We start from the raw sequence: 20,162 nt of genomic DNA, 5'->3' as shown, positions 1-20,162 counted from the left end.
TCTGCTTTATTTCTCCTGTGGGGTTTTTTTTTTTTTTTCTTCCCCTTAACACTTCCTGCCTCAGCCAGTATTTCGTCTGTTAGTGAGTTCACTAGTTGGTTATATACTTACCCACTAAAACATAGCTTTGGGAGAACAGGGACCCTCCATACCGTTGTATCCCCGATTCCTAGAACAGTGCCTGGCACACAAGAAGCTCTCCAAAAATATGTGTTGAATGAATGACTTGCCAAAGGCAAGGGGTGCAAGTAAGTGCATATCCAGTAGATTTCATAGGCACCTGCTCCTCCCCAACATCCCCCCACACCTCTCCTTTCATCTCTAGGGAGACGGCGACACTTCCTGGGGTTGGGGGAACGGCACCTCAGTTTCCTTCGTCCTCCCACCTCGTGGGGGAGTCAAGACTAAGTGGGCGGTGAGCGGACAGAGGTCCTTCTCTATGGTCTTACTCCCCAGGCCCCTCCTCCCTAGCACCCGGCGTGCCTCTATGGTTCTTCCTGTCATTAGTCGGGAGGGGGCGCTGTGCGCAGGCGCGGGGTGAAGCCGCGGCGGGGCCGGAAGGAGTGCAGCGGCAGCCTCGGCGGCGGCGGCGACGAAGCTGTCGGCGGCGGCTCCTGGTGACTAAAAGCCGTGGCGACAGAGGCCGCCGAGCCCGCCTGGCGAGCCCGCGAGCTGAGTGGCGAGTAAGTGTCGGCCGCGGGGCGCACCCGGCTCCTCGGCAGGCCGCGTGAGGCGAGTGGCGTCTCAGCCCGGCGCCTCCATTAAGCCCCGGGGTGGGGGCGGGGGCCACGGCTGTGAGGGGCGGCGGGGCCGCAGAGTCTGGGGCGCGGGCCTGGCCCGGCGGCCGCCCGAACGCGAGCGGGCCCGGGGCCACGCGGGGCGCCGCCAAGCGCCGGGCGGCGCGAGCAGCGGGGCCGGCGGCGAGGCGGGAGCCACAAAGGCGCAGGCGGCCGGCGGACCCTCCCCCGCGCCCGCCACTTCGGGAAGTTTCGCGGGCCGGTCCCTCGGCCTGCTGCGCGAGGGCGAAAGCGCCAAAAGACCGATTTTCCCCGGCGGGAGCTCGCGGGAGGCGGCGTCGGTGGAGCCGAGCGCGGCCTGGAGCGCGCGGGCGGCGATGCACTGTGACTCTGAACTCCGGCGCCCCCGGCCAAGGGGCGCCGGGCCTCAGTCCCCAACCCTCCAGACTCGGGTCAGGAGGGCTGTCTCCTCGAGAAAGCCGACGACTCCCACCCAGCCCTCGTGAGGACATCCAAGTGCGTCAAAACCCTCTGCAGCGCGGGGAACGCGAACCCGACAAACGTGCCTGGAGCGCCGCGCAGTGAACGAGACTGGCGTTCCCGCGTGGGATGTGGCTGGAGACTGCGTGGAACGATTGTCTCAAAACTTTGGGCCACTTCAGTCCTGTGCGAGACCCCTCTCTCCCCGAGTGCCTGCGGGGTCCAGTGTAAACCAGCCAGGGGCCTGTAAATAACTTGAATACGTTGTGATAAGTGCCTGGGTATGGCTGGTTCTAGGTACTTTGCTAATGCAGAGAGATTTATTTACCCTTCTGGGAGCTGGGAAGGGACAGGGAAGATTTTAGGACCGACCTCAATTTTAGGACGCTTGCCTGAAGAAAGACTGCCAAGAAACAGCCTTGCTTTGTTGTGTTTATTGTATAGGTAATTTATTGGGCCTGGAGGTAGGGAGTGATGTGAATCTGAGGAAATAGCTGGAGAACCTGGGGCCAGATTTGGGATCTCCCCCGTAAACCTAAATAGAGGCTAGGGGGAAGCAAGTAAAAAAGCCGCCTTCCAGCCTCTGTGGAGGAATCTAATAAAGGAAGTTGAAATATGAGTCAGGGAGACAAAGTTTATGAAATAAGGTAGAGGAGAGCGCCTGTGTTTGCTAACTCTGATGGCTTCTATTTAATCAGTGTTTGTTATATTCTAGGCTGTGTTAGGGTCTTTTTCAGACCTTATAACTAATTCTCATAGATGGCAGTGTTATTTTATCTTCATTGTCAGTAAGACAAAACATGATGCTAGTAACTGTGTACTGATAGTGTTCTAAGTATTTTTTATGTATTAACTCCCTTAGTTGTCAATGATAGGGGTTCTGTTATCCTTATTTTAAAAAGGAAGAAAACAAGGTACTGAAAAATAACTTATGTAGTCAGAAAGCTTGTAAGGGTCAGAGCTGGGACTTGAACTCAGTTTGGTTCCATAGTTTATGCTCCTAATTATTTTGCTGTACCTGCGAATGATATTTCTTGGAAAAGTTCTGGAGTATTTACTTGGTGCCAGGCAGTATGCTGTGTCCTGTGGTTATGGGAATGAATAAGATGCGGGGTCCCACATCCTTAGAACTTGTTTTGCAGAGGAGATAGCTATTTAACATAGCTTCCTGAGTAATTGTAGATTATTATCGTGCCAAGTACTCTGAAGGATTGAGATATGTTGTGTGAATGAACAGTGGGGGTGGTCAGGAAAGGTTTTTCTGAGGAGGTGATATTTAAGATGAGAAACTCAAGGATGAATGGAGTTAATTTGGTCAGAGGCAGTGAAAAATAATCAGCCAGCTAGAGGGAAGAGGAAGGAGCATGGCATGTTGAAGGGACTGAGCCATGCTCCCTGCTTAATTGTGAATGGGGGAGAGGTGTAAAGTGAGTCTAGCTAGGTCAGCAAGGGTTCTATGAGGCAACGTTTCACAGGCCATGAGATTTTGGTTCTACCATGAGATTTTATGATTAAAAAAACAAACCTCCGTGCTGTATGAAAATATGTCAGAAAGTAGGACCTGTAGGCACTATTAGGATAGAAGGAGCAGTGTATCATGAGTTCACAGAGGATTCACCTGTAAAAAGATCGTTGAAAACATTGATTTTTTCCCCCTTGTGGATGAGGATGTGCTTACTTATTCCACTTTCTGAACCAGTTTTCATTTGACATTTGAGGAGCATCTTAAGGTTATATGTTAAACTCTTTAGCCTACCCAGTGAAGATTTCGAGTTTAATTATTGGTTTAAAATCTTTCCTATTGTAGAAAGACACTGATAAGAGGATTTTTAGAGTTCTTTCAAACTCTGCTTAAACTCCAGACTAATTGTCCACATAATTCTGTCTGTAATTATGGATGCTTTTTTATCTTAGTTCTTTCATTTTGTCTACATATTAAAATACACACACATCGCATTCTCTTATTCTGAACTCATCACTCGCCTTGTTCTTAACAGTATCGCCATCCTCCAGTCACCCAACATCTAGGTGTCCTCAACATCTAGGTCAACTTTGACTCCTCCTCCTTGCCTCATGGCTCTTCACATACAAAAATCCCATTGAATCTAACTGTAGTTGGCATCTTGTATCTTTTTCCTCTCCCTGCTTATTATCTCTAGTTCATACTTCACTGCCTCTTGTTTCCTGGGTTTTCTGCTACCAGATGTTTTTTTACAGTCTTACGCATTGCAGTTAGGTTGATTTTCCTAAAGTACAAGTCTCTGTATTGCTTCTTATTGGTTAGAAAATAAAATTTGAGCTGTACTTCAGTTATCCATAGATACATAGAGCAGGCCACCCCCAAACTTAGTAACTTAATATGACAATTTTGTTGACAATTTTATGAGTCAGGAGATTGAGAAGAACTAATCTGGGCTGTTTTTTTCTGATCCACATGCTGCTAACAGAGGTAGTAGGGCTGGAGGTTCCACTTCCAAAATGCGTTTTCACTGCCATGCCTTCTCAGGGACTGCTGGGAGGCTGGGCTCAGCTACATTTTCTTTCTCCAGGTAGTGTCAGGGCTTTCCATGTGATCTCTCCATCAGGAGTCAGATTTCTTAGTGGTGATTCTGGGTTCCAGGAGCCCTGGGTGGAAGCTGCTTAAAGTTACTCTCTTAAAGGCAAAGTTTGGAGCTAGCACAGCATTCAGTTTGGCTTAAACACAGCTATCTGGGCTAAGCTTCCCTGACTACCTGCCCTCTCCCAACTGGAATAGTGTCTTTATTGTGCTAATTCTTTATATTTTATAGTGTACTTAATTGTGTGCAGAGTTTCTCTCACTAATTGTACTCCCAAATTTTTTGAGGCAAATTTTTTGATCCATGTTGGATTTTCTATGTATGTATTTCCCATGATGTGTAACACAATTTTTTTTAAGGTTTTATTTATTTGAAAGAGAACACAAGCCCGGGGCGGGGGGGCAGGGAGCAGCAGACTCCCCACTGAGTGCAGAGCCTGATGGATCCCAGGACCCCCGGATCATGACCTGAGCCAAAGTCAGACCCTCAACCAACTGAGCCACCCAGGCGCCCCACAACTGTTTTATACCACGTGGCAAGACCACAATAAATATCTGCTGAACTCTTTAATGTATTTTAATTTTAAATAATAATGTAGGGGCACCTGGGTGGCTTAGTCAGTTACGCGTCCAACTCAGTTTCAGCTCTGGTCTTGATCTCAGGGTCCTGAGTTCAAGCTCCATGTTGGGCTGCACGCTGGGCATGGAGCCTACTTAAAAAACAAAATAGTAGGGGCGCCTGGGTGGCGCAGTCATTAAGCGTCTGCCTTCAGCTCAGGGCGTGATCCCAGCGGTCCAGGATCGAGCCCCACATCAGGCTCCTCTGCTGGGAGCCTGCTTCTTCCTCTCCCACTCCCCCTGCTTGTATTCCCCCTCTCGCTGGCTGTCTCTCTCTGTCAAATAAATAAATAAAATCTTAAAAAATAATAATAATATAAATAATTTCAGTTCAGTATAGAAAAATCAGGAAATATAACAAAGCAAAAAGTATAACTACTTTAAACTTATTATTTAGAAATGACCATTAACTTTTTGTTGTGTTGATTTATTATTGATTAAACCTTAGTATAGGCTTACAACGAATGGATATCCAAATAATGGTTAAGATGAGGAGCTAGGATTTGAATGAAGAGCAATAGTCACTTATAGTCACTCAGAAAAAGATGTTGGGAAGCAGTGTTGTGGAGTGGTATGACGTGCGCACGTCAGCTTCTTCCAGCTTGTGCCTGGCTCTGCTTTGCCCACCTTTCCCTGGAATATTCAAAGAGATTAACTCATTAAATTGAAAACATCTTTTATTACCCCAAGATCAGTGTTGCAGAAGTGACAGACATATTTATGGAGATTACTCTGGAAAGCAGGAACACCACAAAACCCCAGGACCATGCAGTATTCTGTCAGGAGCACGTGGAAGGAAAAATGGAGATAATAACACAAATAGAAGGATGAGAAGAAATTTATAACTGAAGAAAATCCTGATAAACTGATTGTTGTCACTTAAGCCATGATACCTGGCTCTGGCTATATATAGCTCTGATGAACAGCTCCAGTTTCTGAGGGATGAAGATGTTTTTGGAGCCACTCATTCATTCAGCAACTGTGCAGGACACAGGAAGTACAGCTGTGAATAAGATATAGTCAAGGGCATATGGAGAACACAATTCAACTGTGAACTTTCTCATGTGTTGATATATCCATCCAAGGAAGAGAAGGGGATTTAAAAAAAGGTAATGAGGACAGTTGTAGGAGGTAGAAGAGAATATAGAATTGTCCCCTCATTTTTCTTAAGTTTTTACAATATAGTACTACATACGATTTAAGGAAGCGATAAAATGTATGCTAGTTTTCCTTTCTAATTTGGAAGCGTTATCTGATATATTGACTATAGAGTATTATAGTCACAAATGTACATGTGATAATTTTTACGTAAAAGGAAGAGGCAAGAACTAGTTTCTGTTAGGTAGCATTTCCCATTTCTGGATTCCACATTTGTTTAGCTATTTTCTTCAGCTGTCTGATGAAGAAGCTACAGCCAGAGGAAAAATGAAGTTTCTTATAGAAGGAAGTAAAAGTTTAACGGTGAGTAGTTATAGTAAAATTAGCAAAAAGTAACCTGGAAGAGGAAAATAAAGCCCTCCCCCCACATTTGGCTGTATTGTCAACTTACTAATAAACACTGTACATCTACTGTGTACTTTTGATAACAAGCTCCTGTTTTGGTGGCATTTACCATTTACAGAGTGGCTTCTCATATTCCAACACAGCCTTACAAGGTAAGAATAGCAGTTTCCATTTCATAGGGAATAATAGTAGTCATAATGTGACATGCACTATGGTACATACTTTATATTTAATTCAGTTAATTTTAAAACTATTCTCATTTTACAAATAAACTAAGTCCAAGAGATTAGGCAATTTATGCAGTCACTGATTACTAAATGGTGAAACCAGGGTTTGTGCTTAGGTAGTTTGATCTGAAGCCCAGATGAGAGGAGTGAATGTCAGGGATTGAATGACCTTTAGTCATTCACTAGAAGCTAGTCTGGAGTAGAAATCCCCTTGTCAGACTCCTTTTCTCACTGAAGCTTGGAGCCATTGTATATACCACTCACTCATGAAGAATCTTGCTTTTAAAGCACCAGTAGTAATCTGTTGAACTATAAGCTTGACATGCTAACTAAATTAAGTAAATGTAAAATGAATCACACTTCCTTTTGACTTCCAGTATAAAATTGAAAGAACCTTGTTGTGGTAAAAGAAGGAACAAGAAATGTGTCTAGTGGAATTATGTTCAAAATACGTTTTAAAAATTGTATTTGAAAGAAAAGTTTTGAGTACAGTTCAAATTTGACATTAGAGCTCTTTCTACCGTGCTATTTATAAATGATGTTATTCATTATTGTTATTTCAAGTGAGATTTGTAATTTTTAAAAATCGAGATACCTTTGTCCAGTTATAGATACCAGAAAGTTTTACTATAAAACTTAAATTAGTCTTAACACACAATTTAGTATTCTCTAAGTTGGAAAAATGCTGATGTTCCTTGACTTTTAACTCCTCATAGACATTACATGAGAAGCCAGAGTCTGGGGTCTACTTTCTCTAAGGCATGTGGTTTTTCCCAGGAAGGCAAAGAAAATTGAGATTTTCTTAGAACCAAAAACATTGGTTCTTAGTTATTATCATCAGAATAAACAAGAAAATGGTTCAAGAGTCAAAGTACTACTGTTTCACAGAGGCAGCCACTTCTTTTCTCTTAGGATGGCTTTTGTTCCCCTTACTTTCCCATTTTGAATCAGAGTACACACAAAGAAGTTTGACCCCAAACTAAGTTTAGGCCTATGCAGCTTCATCTTAAGTCATTCAAGGTATATTCTCTTACGTTTGGATTCCTTCACTCAACCATTATGTATGGCTTAATAAATTATTACAAGATGCTTATATCCACCACCCAGTTTAAGAAGTAGACCATCTCTAAGCCCCATCCATGTATCCTATCCTGATCATAACTCATTCCTTCCCCCTAAAATTAACTATTAGTCTGACTTTTATAATCATTTTCTCGTATTTCTTTATCACCTAAGAATACATCCCGAGATATTGTAATCTCATTTAAAATTTTTGATACGTTTTTTAAACCTAAGTCTCCTCTTCCATTCCTTTTCATTTTTCCTTATAATTTATCTGTTGTTGAACCTGAATCATTTAACCTGTAGTTTCCCAGAGCTTAGCTAGGTGTTTGTCAGACTTCTAAAAAATTATTCCCATATAGAGCCTTTTTAAACATTTTTTTCTAATCCTCCCTCATTAAATACTAAGGAATAAGATTTTGCTGGATGGGACTGAATTTTGGATGGTCACAAACGACTTGTATCTTAAGGTCTTTTCACACACTTGCAAAAGCACTCCCATTGAGAGTACATGATCTGGGTTGCATACTTATGGTGCGATTCAGAAATTTAATTTTTCCTCTAGCCTCTATTCTCAAAAACTGTGGCTGGGTCCAGATCCTTGTCCAAACTCTGGTTCCATCTCTTTCACAAGACTATAGATAGCAGAAGGCGCTTAGTTCATGTCTCTATGACGTTAGCAGCTGCCAGTGATATCCAAGGTCTAGATCCAGTAATTCATTGAGGATTGCAAGTGATACTTTAACTGGATTTTTAAAATTAATACTGGAATATTTTTTTAAGGTTTTATTTATTTATTTGACAGAGAGACCGCTAGCAAGAGAGGGAACACAAGCAGGAGGGAGTGGGAGAGGAAGAAGCAGGCTTCCAGCAGGGGAGCCCGATGTGGGGCTGGATCCCAGAACGCCAGTATCACGCCCTGAGCCAAAGGCAGACGCTTAACGACTGAGCCACCCAGGCGCCCCAATACTGGAATATTTTTATAAAGAAATCATTTTCTTGTCTACTATTTGGTTATCCAGTGACATATAGTTCATATAGAAAAGGCAAGAAAGTATCTGATTCTTCGCCTTTATTTTACCTACTTATTTATTTATGTATTTATAGAGGAGAGACAATCTTAAGTAGGCTCCACACCCAGCACGGAGCCCAGCATGGGGCTTGATCTCACAACCCTGAAATCCTGACCTGAGCCGAAATTGAGAGGGACACTTAACTGACTGAGCCACCGGGGCACCCCTGTTTTACCAGTTTTAAAGATAATGCATTGGTTGATATCCTTTGAAAATGACCTTTTTAAAAATAATTATGAGCATTTTCATTTGTGTGTTTTCTTAAAAGAGATTCATCCCATATTATCTTCCTTGGAGCTCAAAATATCCTGTGTTTGGCCAGTGGAAGCCTCTTCAGGATTTTTTTTTCTGAGTTATTCTGACAGAACCCAGTCTTTGATAAGTAGTTTTTGATCGCTTCCTTGATATCTGATATGACAAGGTGTTGTAGGCTCATTTTGTAAGATTCTTGCCTCCAGAATTGGAATTAGTAATTTCTCCAAAAACGCCCTGGTTTCTTTTGGTGGGAAATAGTATTTCAAGACCATAATATAGACACTATGCATGTTCATTGCTTCCGTATTATAAATAAAATTCCTTTTTTTTTTTTACACTGAAATTCTTGATTCTCGGGGGCACAGGGATTAGTAGAATTAGAATATTCCATAACTGTTAATCTTTTTAACTTGTTAAACACAAAAGTGTCAGAATGAAAGTCTTAGAATGTCACAACCATTATGATTACATGACTTTAAAATTTTGCATATGCTTCCTTTCCCCATAATTTTTATAATTGTACTGTATACGTAATTTTAGTTCTCCTTTATTATTTTTTTTAAAAAAGATTTTATTTATTTGTTTGACAGAGACAGCCAGCAAGAGAGGGAACACAAGCAGGGGGAGTGGGAGAGGAAGAAGCAGGCTCCCAGCGGGGCAGGGAGCCCGATGTAGGGCTCCATCCCAGGACTCCAGGATCACGCCCTGAGCGGAAGGCAGATGCTTAATGACTGAGCCACCCAGGAGCCCCTTAGTTCTCCTTTAATCTTTGTGCTATAAGTAATTACATATGTAATGTTTACTGCCAGTCTTTGTGTTGGTGTCTTTAGTCATTTTGGTTGCCTGAAGTTTATTTTTCTGTCAAATTCCATCCTGTAAAAACAAACAATAATCCATAAGTTCTTGTATGTTGATAAATTTGTTTGTGCTCCTTTTCTTTGAAATTATTTTTGCTGGTTACAAAATCTCTGGCTCATATTTTTTTAAAAAGTATCTTATACCATTTTCTAATGGCATAAAGCATCCCTATTAAAGTCTGTTAATAATCTAATTTTCTTTCTTTTCAGTGTCTCAGGCCCAGGTCCTAAAAGGATTTCTTTTCTTTAAAGTGTGTGTGTCTTGGTAGTTGTCATTTGGGGTGGTTTTTGTTTTGGTTTTTTTTGGGGTTTTTTTGTTTTTTGTCTTTTTAGATACTTAACTGCATTTTTTTGGAAAGATAGTCTTTACATTTTTATTTTAGGAAAAAAAAATTTTCTGTCACAATTTTTAGCATTCTCTTCCCTTTCAATTTATTCAAGAGCTGCTGTTTGTTATGTTGGACAGTCTTTGTCTTGAATATTTGTTCCTTTATCTCTTTATTTTTCTTTTTTTTTAAAGATTTTATTTATTTATTTGACAGAGATAGAGACAGCCAGCGAGAGAGGGAACACAAGCAAGGGGAGTGGGAGAGGAAGAAGCAGGCTCCTAGCGGAGGAGCCTGATGTGGGGCTCGATCCCAGAACGCCGGGATCACGCCCTGAGCCGAAGGCAGGCGCTTGACCGCTGTGCCACCCAGGCGCCCCTATCTCTTTATTTTTCTATTTAAAATTTTCCTCGGGACGCCTGGGTGGCTCATTCGTTAAGCATCTGCCTTTGGCTCAGGGCATGCCTGGGATTGAGCCCCCATCAGGCTCCCTGCTCCGTCGGGAAGCCTGCTTCTTCCTCTCCCACTCCTCCTGCTTGTGTTCCCTCTCTGGCTGTCTCTCTGGCTGTCAAATAAATAAATAAAATCTTTAAAAATAAAAAAAATAAAAAAGTAAAATTTTCCTCCTTTTACCTTTCAGGTCTCTTAAGCAGTATGTGTTGTGTTGTATTTACGGTTGTGTTCCTTCTAATTTAGTCCTCACTCCTGAAACTTTTTAAATTTTTATTTCTTTCCTAAGATCTTTCATTCCTTTTCTGAGTTTTCTAGTTCTGATTTATAGTGTTGTTTTGTGTCTTGTAGTATTTTCTTAGTGTCCTTTAAGTTGTTAAATCTTTCTGGCATTTTTTCATTGTTCTAGGGATGTTGTTTTGCTGCTGCTTTTTCTTATAACTGTATAGGAGTTCTGACATCAGTTCTTTTCTTTACTCATTTTTATTTTTATTTTTCAGCAGAAACTTTGCAAGCCATAATCTGCTCATTTTTAATGAAATTAGTTTTCTTGGACTTTGAAGGAGGGTAGTTTAGGATAGCTTTTCTAACTTCACAGAACTCCCTTTTCATGCAGTGTTCAAAATATGACAGCTGCGTTTTGAGATTTCCTGGCTTTGTCCTCTATTGTTATGTAGACCTGCCTTCTCTTTCCTTTCTTTCTTTATTTTTTTTTTTAAGATTTTATTTATTTATTTGACAGAGAGACAGCCGGTGAGAGAGGGAACACAGGCAGGGGGAGTGGGAGAGGAAGAAGCAGGCTCCCAGCGGAGGAGCCTGATGTGGGGCTCGATCCCAGGGCTCTGGGATCACGCCCTGAGCTGAAGGCAGACGCTTAATGACTGAGCCACCCAGGCGCCCTGTCCTTTGTCTTTGTCTCTGTCTTACTCAGTTTCATTCTTCCCACTTTTTCATCTCCCCGTTGTGGGGCCCTGTCCTGCAAGGGCGCCCTGCTAGGTCAGGTTTGAAACTTCATGGGTCCTAGACTGCTTCATTCTCAGATCTTAACTTGAGTTCCTTGCACTCACCTGCTATTGAACTGAGCAAGCCCCTTCCTGGTGTTTCGCAGCTTTCTCAGATTGGCCTGTGTGCTTTTCAGTGAATACCTGTTGGTTGGTTGGGGGTTGTCCTCTTCTCAGGTCTGAATGATTCCCTGTGATTTCTGAGGCACAAATGGTACTTCAGAGATCTCGTGGCACTTGATGATTTGTCCTCAAGGGTTCGTATTTGGGACTTTGTAGTGATTGTTTCTTAGGTTTTTTTCTAATTTGGAATTTTTTTGTTTTTAGATGAGAATTTGGGTACATTCAAAAACTATGGTGCTGCTGTCTTCCCAGAATTCCTTGTGGTTTCATTTTACGTTCCTCTGATGTCTCATAATGTTGGGCACTTTTTCATTTGTTAACTGGCCTTTTGGGTTTCCTCAGGGTACTCAACATTGGGAGTTCAAATCTTTTAGCCCACTTTTCTTCCTTTAAGTTGTCTGGTTTGTTTGTGTGTCTTTCAGTTACCATGTAAGCATTCTTTATATTTGTTGGATAGGAGCCTTTATTATATATATTGCAAATTCCTTCTCCCAGTGGCTTGCCTTTTCACTCTTAATAATTTCTTTTGTGTATAGAAGTTTTTATTTTTAATGTACAATATTTCAGTCTTTTCTGTTATGGGTAGTACTTTCTATATCCTATTTAAGCTATCTTTCCCAACCCCAAGTTTGTGAAGGTATTTTTTTAGGGTATCTTAAAGTCGTTTTTGTCTAAGGCATGAGAAAGAGACCTAGTTCCTCATTCTTCTTGCCCCCCCATACAGCTTTCTAGTACAGCATCGTACAGTAAAAACATGTTTTCTACTGCTCTGTAATGCCACTTTTGTCATAAATCAGACATCCATGTTATGAATGAATCTGTTTCTGGACTCTGTTCCTTTGGTCTGTTTTTCTCTTCTTTTGCTATACCATGTGGTCTTAATTACTGTAGCTCTGTATTAATAAGACTTGCTTTCTGATAGTGTAAATTTTCCACCTTTTGTTTTTCTTTATGAATGCCTTGGTTATTCTTGGCTCTTTGCATTTTCCTGTAGATTTTAGAATCATCTAGTATATATCCACTTTTTAAAATCTGATTAAGGCTATATTAAATCTGTAGATCAATTTGGGAGGAATTGACATCTTTACAAAATTGAGCCCATGAATGTGGTATGTTTCTCTCTATTCATTAGTGTTCTTTGGTTTCTCTCAGTTCTTTGGTTTCTATAAAGAGGTCTGGCACATCTTTCATTGCATTTATTCCTTGGTATATGATAGTTTTTGATGCTACTCTAAGGAGTATCCTTTCAAAATACTATTTTCTAATTGTTTCTTAGTAGTGTGGTGTTCCTTTTTTTTATATTGGCCTTGTATCCAGAGACTTTGTTATTCATTCCACTTACTCATTACAGTGGTATTCCTATGTACAGTCATGTATACAAATATGTATAATTTTGTTGTTATCTTTCAGTATTTTACTGGTTTATTTTATTTTTTTTAAATTTTTTAAGTAAGCTCCATGACCAACGTGGGGCTTGAACTCAAGACCCCAAGATCGAGATCAAGAGTCGGACACTTAAGCGACTGAGCCACCCAGGTGCCCTTGTTGTTTTTTATCTTTTGATAATCCATCTGGAATTGATGTTTATGTGTAGTATAAGGAGTGAATCAAGGCTCATTTTCTTCCTATATAGATACCCACTTGGCCCAGGAATGTATATTGGAAGACCATTCTTCCCACTGCATTGCAGTAGCACCTTTGTTTTTATATGGATGACCAAATGTATATGGGTCTGTTTCTGAGCCCTCTATTGTACTTTCCTGTCTGTCTTTGCATCAGTATACAATCTTATCATCTGCAGATAATGCCACTTTAATTTCTTCCTTTCAGCTTGATATTTTATTTCTCTTTATTGTCCTACTCCACTTGCTACAACCTCCACTACAGTTAGACAAGAAATGGTGAAAACTCTCCTCAATTTCAGGGAGAAAGCTTTTCAGTGTTTTACTATTATGTGTGAGGTTTGCTCTAGTGTTTTTAAAATGTCTTTAACTTGATGAAGGAAGTCTTTTCTAATAACCAATAGGCTGAGAGATTTTAATCATGAACGGGTGTTAAAATTTTAATGCTTTTTCCCCCCAACCTACTGCAATGATTATATAGTTTTTTCTTTATTCCAGTTATGTAACTTACTTTGCTTTGGTTATGATTTTGTGTCTGTGTTCCTGAGAGATATTGGTCTCTCTTGTGCTGTTCTTACAAGCTTTTAGTATCAAAATTATGCAGACCTCATAAAATGATTCAGAAATAATGTTTGTTCTTTTTCTGTTCTCTGAATTTTTTAAATATTAATTACATTTCTTCCTCAGATATTTAGAAGACTTTACTGGTTTCAGGGCTTTTACAGTATTCTTTGTGGGAAAGTTATTAATTACTGATTCAGTTTCCTTATTTGGTAGAGTTCTGTTCCGATTTAAAATTTTCTTTGTTCAGGAGCACCTGGCTGGCTCAGTTCACAAAGCATGTGACTCTTGATCTCAGGGTCGTGAGTTTGAGCCCTACGGTGGGTGTAGAGATTACTTAAGTAAGTAATTTATAAATAAATGAATGAATGAACAAATAAATTTTCTTTGTTCAGCTGTGATAAATTGTATTTCAAGGAGTTTGTCCATTCACAATTTCAAATTAATTGGCATAAAATTATTCATAATATTCCTTTTATATTGTAGAATCTTTTACATTCCTGGTAATGGTTATTTGTGTTTTCTCCCATTTTTCCTTGATCAATTATGATATTTGTCAGTGTTTTTAATCTTTTTAGAGAAACAACTTTTTGTTTGGACTTTTCACTGTATGTTTGTATCTGTTTTGTTGATTTCTGTTGTTAATGATTGCAATGATTGCCTTCTATTTTTCTGGTTTGATTTACTGTGCTTTTTCTAGCTTCTTGAGATCGAGGCTTCGAGCATTGATTTCTTGGTCCTTTTTCTTCTCTAAAATAGCATTTGGATGTATAAATTGCCCCCTAAATACTGCCTTAACTCCAGCCTACAACTTTTGATGTATTTTGTTTTGATTAGCGTTTGGTTCATCAAGTCAAAATACAGGAGTTTCTGATTTTCATCATAATTTCTTCTTTAACCCGTGAGTTGTTTAGTTTGCTTAATTTCCGATATTTAGAAATTTCCTGGTTATCTTTTTTTTTACTGACTGTTGTTAGCTAACAATATACTGTATGATTTCAAGCCCATGAGACGCTTATGACTCAGGATACAATCCGTTTTGTAAATGTTCCTTATATACTTGAAAAGAGTATGTGTTCTACAGTTGTTAGGTGGAGTGGTCCATAAATGTCATTGAGGTCAAGTGGTTTGATAGTGCTATTCAGGTCTTCTGTCCAGCTATAAATGTGGATTTGTGTTACTTCTTTAAGGTCTGTCAGTTTCAGGTATACGTATTTTGAAGCTATGTTATTAGATTCCTAATATACATTTAGTATTATCATATCTTCTGTGAGTTGACCCTCTTAACTGGAAGAAATCTCCCTACTCATCTCTAATACTACTTATGTCAATTTTGTCTGATACTAGTCTATTCATAGACTTTTTTATGGGTTTTATTGTACCCCTTCTGCCCCCCCCAAAAAAGGAAAAGATTAAATAGTTGAAAAGAGAGCTTTAGCATAGAATTGGAGTTTATTTTTAAAAATCAGATGGACATTTTATGACTGAAAAATAAAGTATCTTATGAGTTGTTGATGTTCAGTATATTGCTTTCCATCCTTTTACTTCAAAGCTTTTTCTTATACTTAACAGCATTTATGTTGTCTGTTTATGTAATACAATTTCCAGTATGATTGTATTTAAGTTGTATGGGGTAACGACTTATGTAAATTGCAAAGTGATTACTTCAGGAAGTTTAGTTTAGTTAACATCCATCATCTCATATGGATAACCTCCCAAAAAAGAGAAAAACATTTTTTTTCCTTGTGATGAGATCTTTCAGGATTTACTCTCATAGCAACTTTCAAATACACCCTACGGCAGTGTTAATTGTAGTCCTCATGTTGTACCTTATGGCCCCATTACTTATTTATTTTATAACTGGAAGTTTGTACCTTTTGACCCTCTTTATCCAATTCTCCTACCTTTGGTAACCACATGTGATCACTTTCTAAAGTTTGGGTCTTCGAGGGTTTTGGGTTGGTTTTTTTTTTTTGGATTCCACGTGTGAGATCATATATTTGTCTTTCTCTGTCTCATTTCACGTAGTGTATAATGCCTTCATAGTTCATCCATGTTGCAAATGGCAGGATTTCCCTCTTTCTTACAGCTTAGTAGTAGTCTATTTTCTAGCATTTCTTTTTTTTTTTTTTTTTCTTTCTTTCATTTACTTAAGAGAGAACAGGGGGAGGAGCATAGGGAGAGGGACAAACAGACTCCATGCTCAGTGCAGAGCCCAGTGCAGGCTCCATGACCTGAGCTGAAACCAGGAGTCGGACACTTAACTGACTGAACCACCCAGGTGCCCTTCTATTTTCTTTACCCATTCACTGAATGAACACTTAGGCTGTGTCCATGTCTTGGCTATTGTAAATAATGCTGCAGCAAACATGGGAGTGCAGATACCTCTTCAACATTAATAATTTCTTTTCCTTTAGATATATACCCAGAAATGGAATTGCTGGATCATATGGTAGTTTTATTTATTTTTTATGTGTTGTTGTTGTTATATATATTTTTTAATATTTTATTTGAGAGAGAAAGCATTAGAGCACAAGCAGGGGGGAGAGGTAGAGGCAGAGGGAGAAGCAGACTCCCTGCTAAGCAGGGATTCCCCCCCCCCCCAATGCAGGACTTGATCACAGGACTCTGAGATCATGACCTGAGCCAAAGGCAGATACTTAACTGACTGAGCCACCCAGGTGCCCTATTTTTAATTTTTTGATGCACCCCCATACTAGTTTCCACAGAGGGAGTTTACATTCCCTCCAGTAGTGTACAATTGGAAAGTCCTTTTCTCCGTGTCCTCACCAGCATTACCTTCTTGGTGATAGTTGTTCTAACAAGTGGGAGGCCATAGCCCTTGGTTTTGATTTGCATTTCCCCGGTGATTACTGATATTGAGCACCTTCTCATGTACCTGTAGTCCATTTGAATATCCTGTTGGAAAAATGTCTGTCTAGGTCCCTTGCCCATTTTAAAATTGGATTATTTGCTTTTTGGCTATTTAGTTGTAGGAGTTGTTTATATATTTTGGATTTTAACCCCTTACCAGATACTGAGTTGCAAATATTTTCTCCCATTCCGTAGGTTGCTGTGATTGAGTTTTTAAGTGTATTTTATTATTTCTTTGTACGTTCCATCTGTTCTTTGATCCTTTCTTCCTCTTCTATTATTCTTCTCCCCCCTCCCCATCAGCTTTTTAGTTATGCATTCTTTTATTTTTCCCTTTGGTGGTGTTTTCACCATAAGCTTAGAATGCCACCTTCACCAAATATTTGGAAGAGTTTTGACAATCCTTCCTTCTTAATGTTCTTTTTTTTTTTTTCAGACCCTTTTGAACAGATAGTCACCATGTTTAGATATTAAGAAGTACATATGTGTATGTCTGCATTTGAAAATGGCAGAGGGAAACAATAATGAAGAAGTCATTCACTTGAACAACTTTCACTGCCACAGGGGACAAGGTAAGTGTTTGTTCTCACTTTCTCCCTTTCATCATTGCTTTTTCTCTTTATGGTACAGTCATAGTTTCTTTGAAATGAACCTGTTTTGCACCATGTGGAACCCAGAAACATTGCATTTTTAGACCTCAGAACATCTGGTGTAATGGACTCATCAGACTAGAATTTTGTGTCAAGTGGTGACACGTACTGGCATGAATGAAGTTTAAGAATCTTTCATCACAAGTGGAATATTAAGCTATTAATGAGCAAGCCAAAATAAGCTGTGAATGTGCAGTCACTGGATCTCAAGAGGTGAGAGTTTGGGATCTGTGGCAGTTCCATTTTTGAAGGGGAATCGGGTCTTCAAAGGAGTGCTCCTCCAGGCCTGTTTGATCTGAAAGTGCTGCTATAGCATTTTTACCCCTCATATGATGCTTAATTTATTTTTTGCCAAAAGATTCTTAACACGGAATTTTAGAACACATATTCTTTCATTGTACAGTGTTTGAAATTTGGGGAAGTTCTTGATTCAAAAAGGGAAGGGAGCCTGCATTTCTGTGACATTCCTAAATGCATATGAAATTTCCTATCAGATCCTAATTCACATTCACACTTAGGCTGAGAGGAAAAAATTCATGCTGCTGAGTAGGAAAAGTATTTTTTGCAAGTATAAATTCCATGGAAGGGGACATCTGAGTGGCTCAGTCAGTTAAGTGTCTGCTCAGGTCATGGTCTCCGGGTGCTGGGATCAAGCCCTGAGTCGGGCTCCCTGCTCATTGAGGAGTATGCTTCTCCCTCTCTCTCTCTGTCCCCTCCCTTCCCCACTTGGGGATGTGTGTGTGTGTGCTCTCTCTCACTCTCTCAAATAAATAAAATCTTTAAAAAAAAAATTTCCATAGAAGAAATTATACCATTTTTTTGGCTTTTTCCCCCAATAATATTTTGTGCTTATGAAGATGATTTTTTTTCCCAGCAGAGGGTAAATTATATACATTTGGCTTTCAGAGAGCATTTAAAATTTAGCACATTTTATTAAGCAAATAAATTGAGAAAAATAAAATGCTTAAACTATGCAAATTATGAGTGCAAAAGAAGTACTAACTTTTTAAGGATTTTATTAATAGTTTAACTTGGTAGTAAGAGAACCATAATTTATTGTGACTCAGAAAGTTTTAAATCTTAGCTGTGATTTGTATATGGGATCATTTCCAAATTTTTTGAACATATATATCAAGTTAATGTTGTAGTTGTTTTTTTTTTTTTTTTTTAAAGATTTTATTTATTTATTCGACAGAGATAGAGACAGCCAGCAAGAGAGGGAACACAAGCAGGGGGTGTGGGAGAGGAAGAAGCAGGCTCATAGCGGAGGAGCCTGATGTGGGGCTCGATCCCAGAATGCTGGGATCACGCCCTGAGCCAAAGGCAGACGCTTAACCACTGTGCCACCCAGGCGCCCCGTTGTAGTTGTTTTTTAACTGGATTTTAAATATACTTGAGCAGAGTTTCAGAACAGCTAATTCCTTTGGGGAAACTGTTCACTTTGGAGGTATATTTTTCTGTTAGACAAGTTTTGTGTATTTTGCACCCAGCATGAGTTATTTTTATCAGGCATGCAGAGTTATTTTGTTTTTATGATCTATATTAATTTTATTGTGCCAACCCCTGTAGGATTTTTTATTTTTAAATCATTTTTATTGAGGTATAATTTACTTAAATGCACACATTTTAAGCATATAGTTCAATGAGCTTTGAAAAACGAATATACCCATATAACCACCCCCTCTACTCATGATGTGGAACATTTCTGTCATCCCAGAAAGGTTCCTTTATGCCTCATTTGCAATCAGTCCTCACCCTACTCCTAGTCTAAGGAAACCACTGATCTGCTTTTTGACACTCTACAGTTTCATATAAATGGAATCATACAGCGTATACTCTTTATGCCAGAATTTTTCTGCCCAACGTAATGTTTTGAGATTCATCCATGTTGCATGTATCAATTAAATCCCTTTTATTGCTGAGTAGTATTTAATTGCAAGAATTCCGTACCTAGTAAAAATAGGCTAAAAATGAAGGTAAAATAAATAAAGGTTAAAAGTACAGGAATGAAAAAAGAGAGGTTATGCAAATAGCACAAAAAAGAGCTGGTATGTCTGTGTATTATGAGATAAAGTGGACACGTTAGAAGTATTAATAAATAAAGAGTTCATAATGACAAAGGGGTCAGTGCACTGGGGGGATAAACAGTTCTAACTTCTATATACTCAGTAACATGTTGTCAAAATATAAAGCAAAAATTGACAACTAAAAGGAGAAATGGATAAATCCACAATTATAATGCGAGATTTTAACATGTTTCTTTAACTGACAGAGAGGAAGCATATACAACATTTGTATGACTATAGAACACGATCAACAAACTTGACATAAAAGACATAAGTGGAATACTGCACCCAACGTATTTAACAAAATTGGGCATATTTTGAGCCATAAAACAAGTTCCAGGTTTCAGAGGATTGAAATCATATAGGTTATATTCTCTGATCATGTTGGAATTAAGTTGTAAATCAATTACAGAAATATAATTAGAAAATCCCTGTATGTGTGGAACACAGGAATGCATTTCAGAATGACTTAATGATTCAAAGATGAAATCACAGTGGAAATCAGAAAATACTTTGAATTGCATGATAATGAAAATACAATCTGTTGAAGCTTATGAGATGCATCTAATGTCATGTTTGAAGAAAACTGAATAAAGGAGGACTCAGCAAACTTTTAAAAGTCAGTCAGTCACCATTTTTGCCTTGCAAGTCTTGTGCTCTCTGTTGGCAGTTACTCAGCTATACCATTGTAATGTGAGGGCAGCTATAGATGATAGATAAATGAACGAGCATGGCTATGTTCCAATAAGGACTTAAAGTAGCAGGTACCATCCCACCCCACACTGCTGGTGGGAGTGTGTATTAGCACAATTGGGAAAATTGTTTGGCGTTGTCCACTAAAATTGAACATAACGCTTTCCCTATGGTTCAGCACTCCCACTTCTAGCATGTACCCAACCTAATGAATATACCAAGAGACGTGTATAAGAATGTTCAGGACAGCATTAGGGGCACGTAGGTGGCTCAATCAGTTAAGTATCCAACTCTTGATTTTGGCTCAGATCATGATCTCAGTGTCGTGGGATAAGCCCGCTTTGGGCTCCGTGCTAGGCATGGAGCCTGCTTAAGATTCTTTCTCTCCCGGGGCGCCTGGGTGGCACAGCGGTTAAGCGTTTGCCTT

The 20,162-nt window shown here is 39.6% G+C and overlaps 1 protein-coding gene across 4 annotated transcripts in view; it reads left to right on the top strand.

The window, feature by feature from the left end:
- The first annotated feature begins 521 nt into the window (after positions 1 to 521).
- Positions 522 to 20,162, top strand: part of RNF216 (ring finger protein 216) — a 144,738-nt gene continuing 125,097 nt past the window's right edge. For 3 of the 4 annotated variants that reach the window (XM_045813391.2, XM_045813390.2, XM_045813393.2), the window contains exons 1-2: positions 522 to 683; positions 16,763 to 16,898. In XM_045813391.2, the coding sequence (XP_045669347.1) occupies positions 16,832 to 16,898 (67 nt within the window). In that variant the 5' untranslated portion in view covers positions 522 to 683; positions 16,763 to 16,831. Of the gene's footprint in view, positions 684 to 4,708; positions 5,502 to 16,762; positions 16,899 to 20,162 lie in introns of those variants that run through there. The other variant, XM_087867099.1, reaches the window with a different exon arrangement.

This window comes from Ursus americanus, chromosome 2 (assembly GCF_024610735.1).
Source record: "Ursus americanus isolate L20-20 chromosome 2, mUrsAme1.1.p, whole genome shotgun sequence".
Classification (NCBI taxonomy): Eukaryota; Metazoa; Chordata; class Mammalia; order Carnivora; family Ursidae; genus Ursus; species Ursus americanus.
Note: the sequence above shows the minus strand (reverse complement) of the source record. Positions and strands in the feature narration are given on the sequence as shown.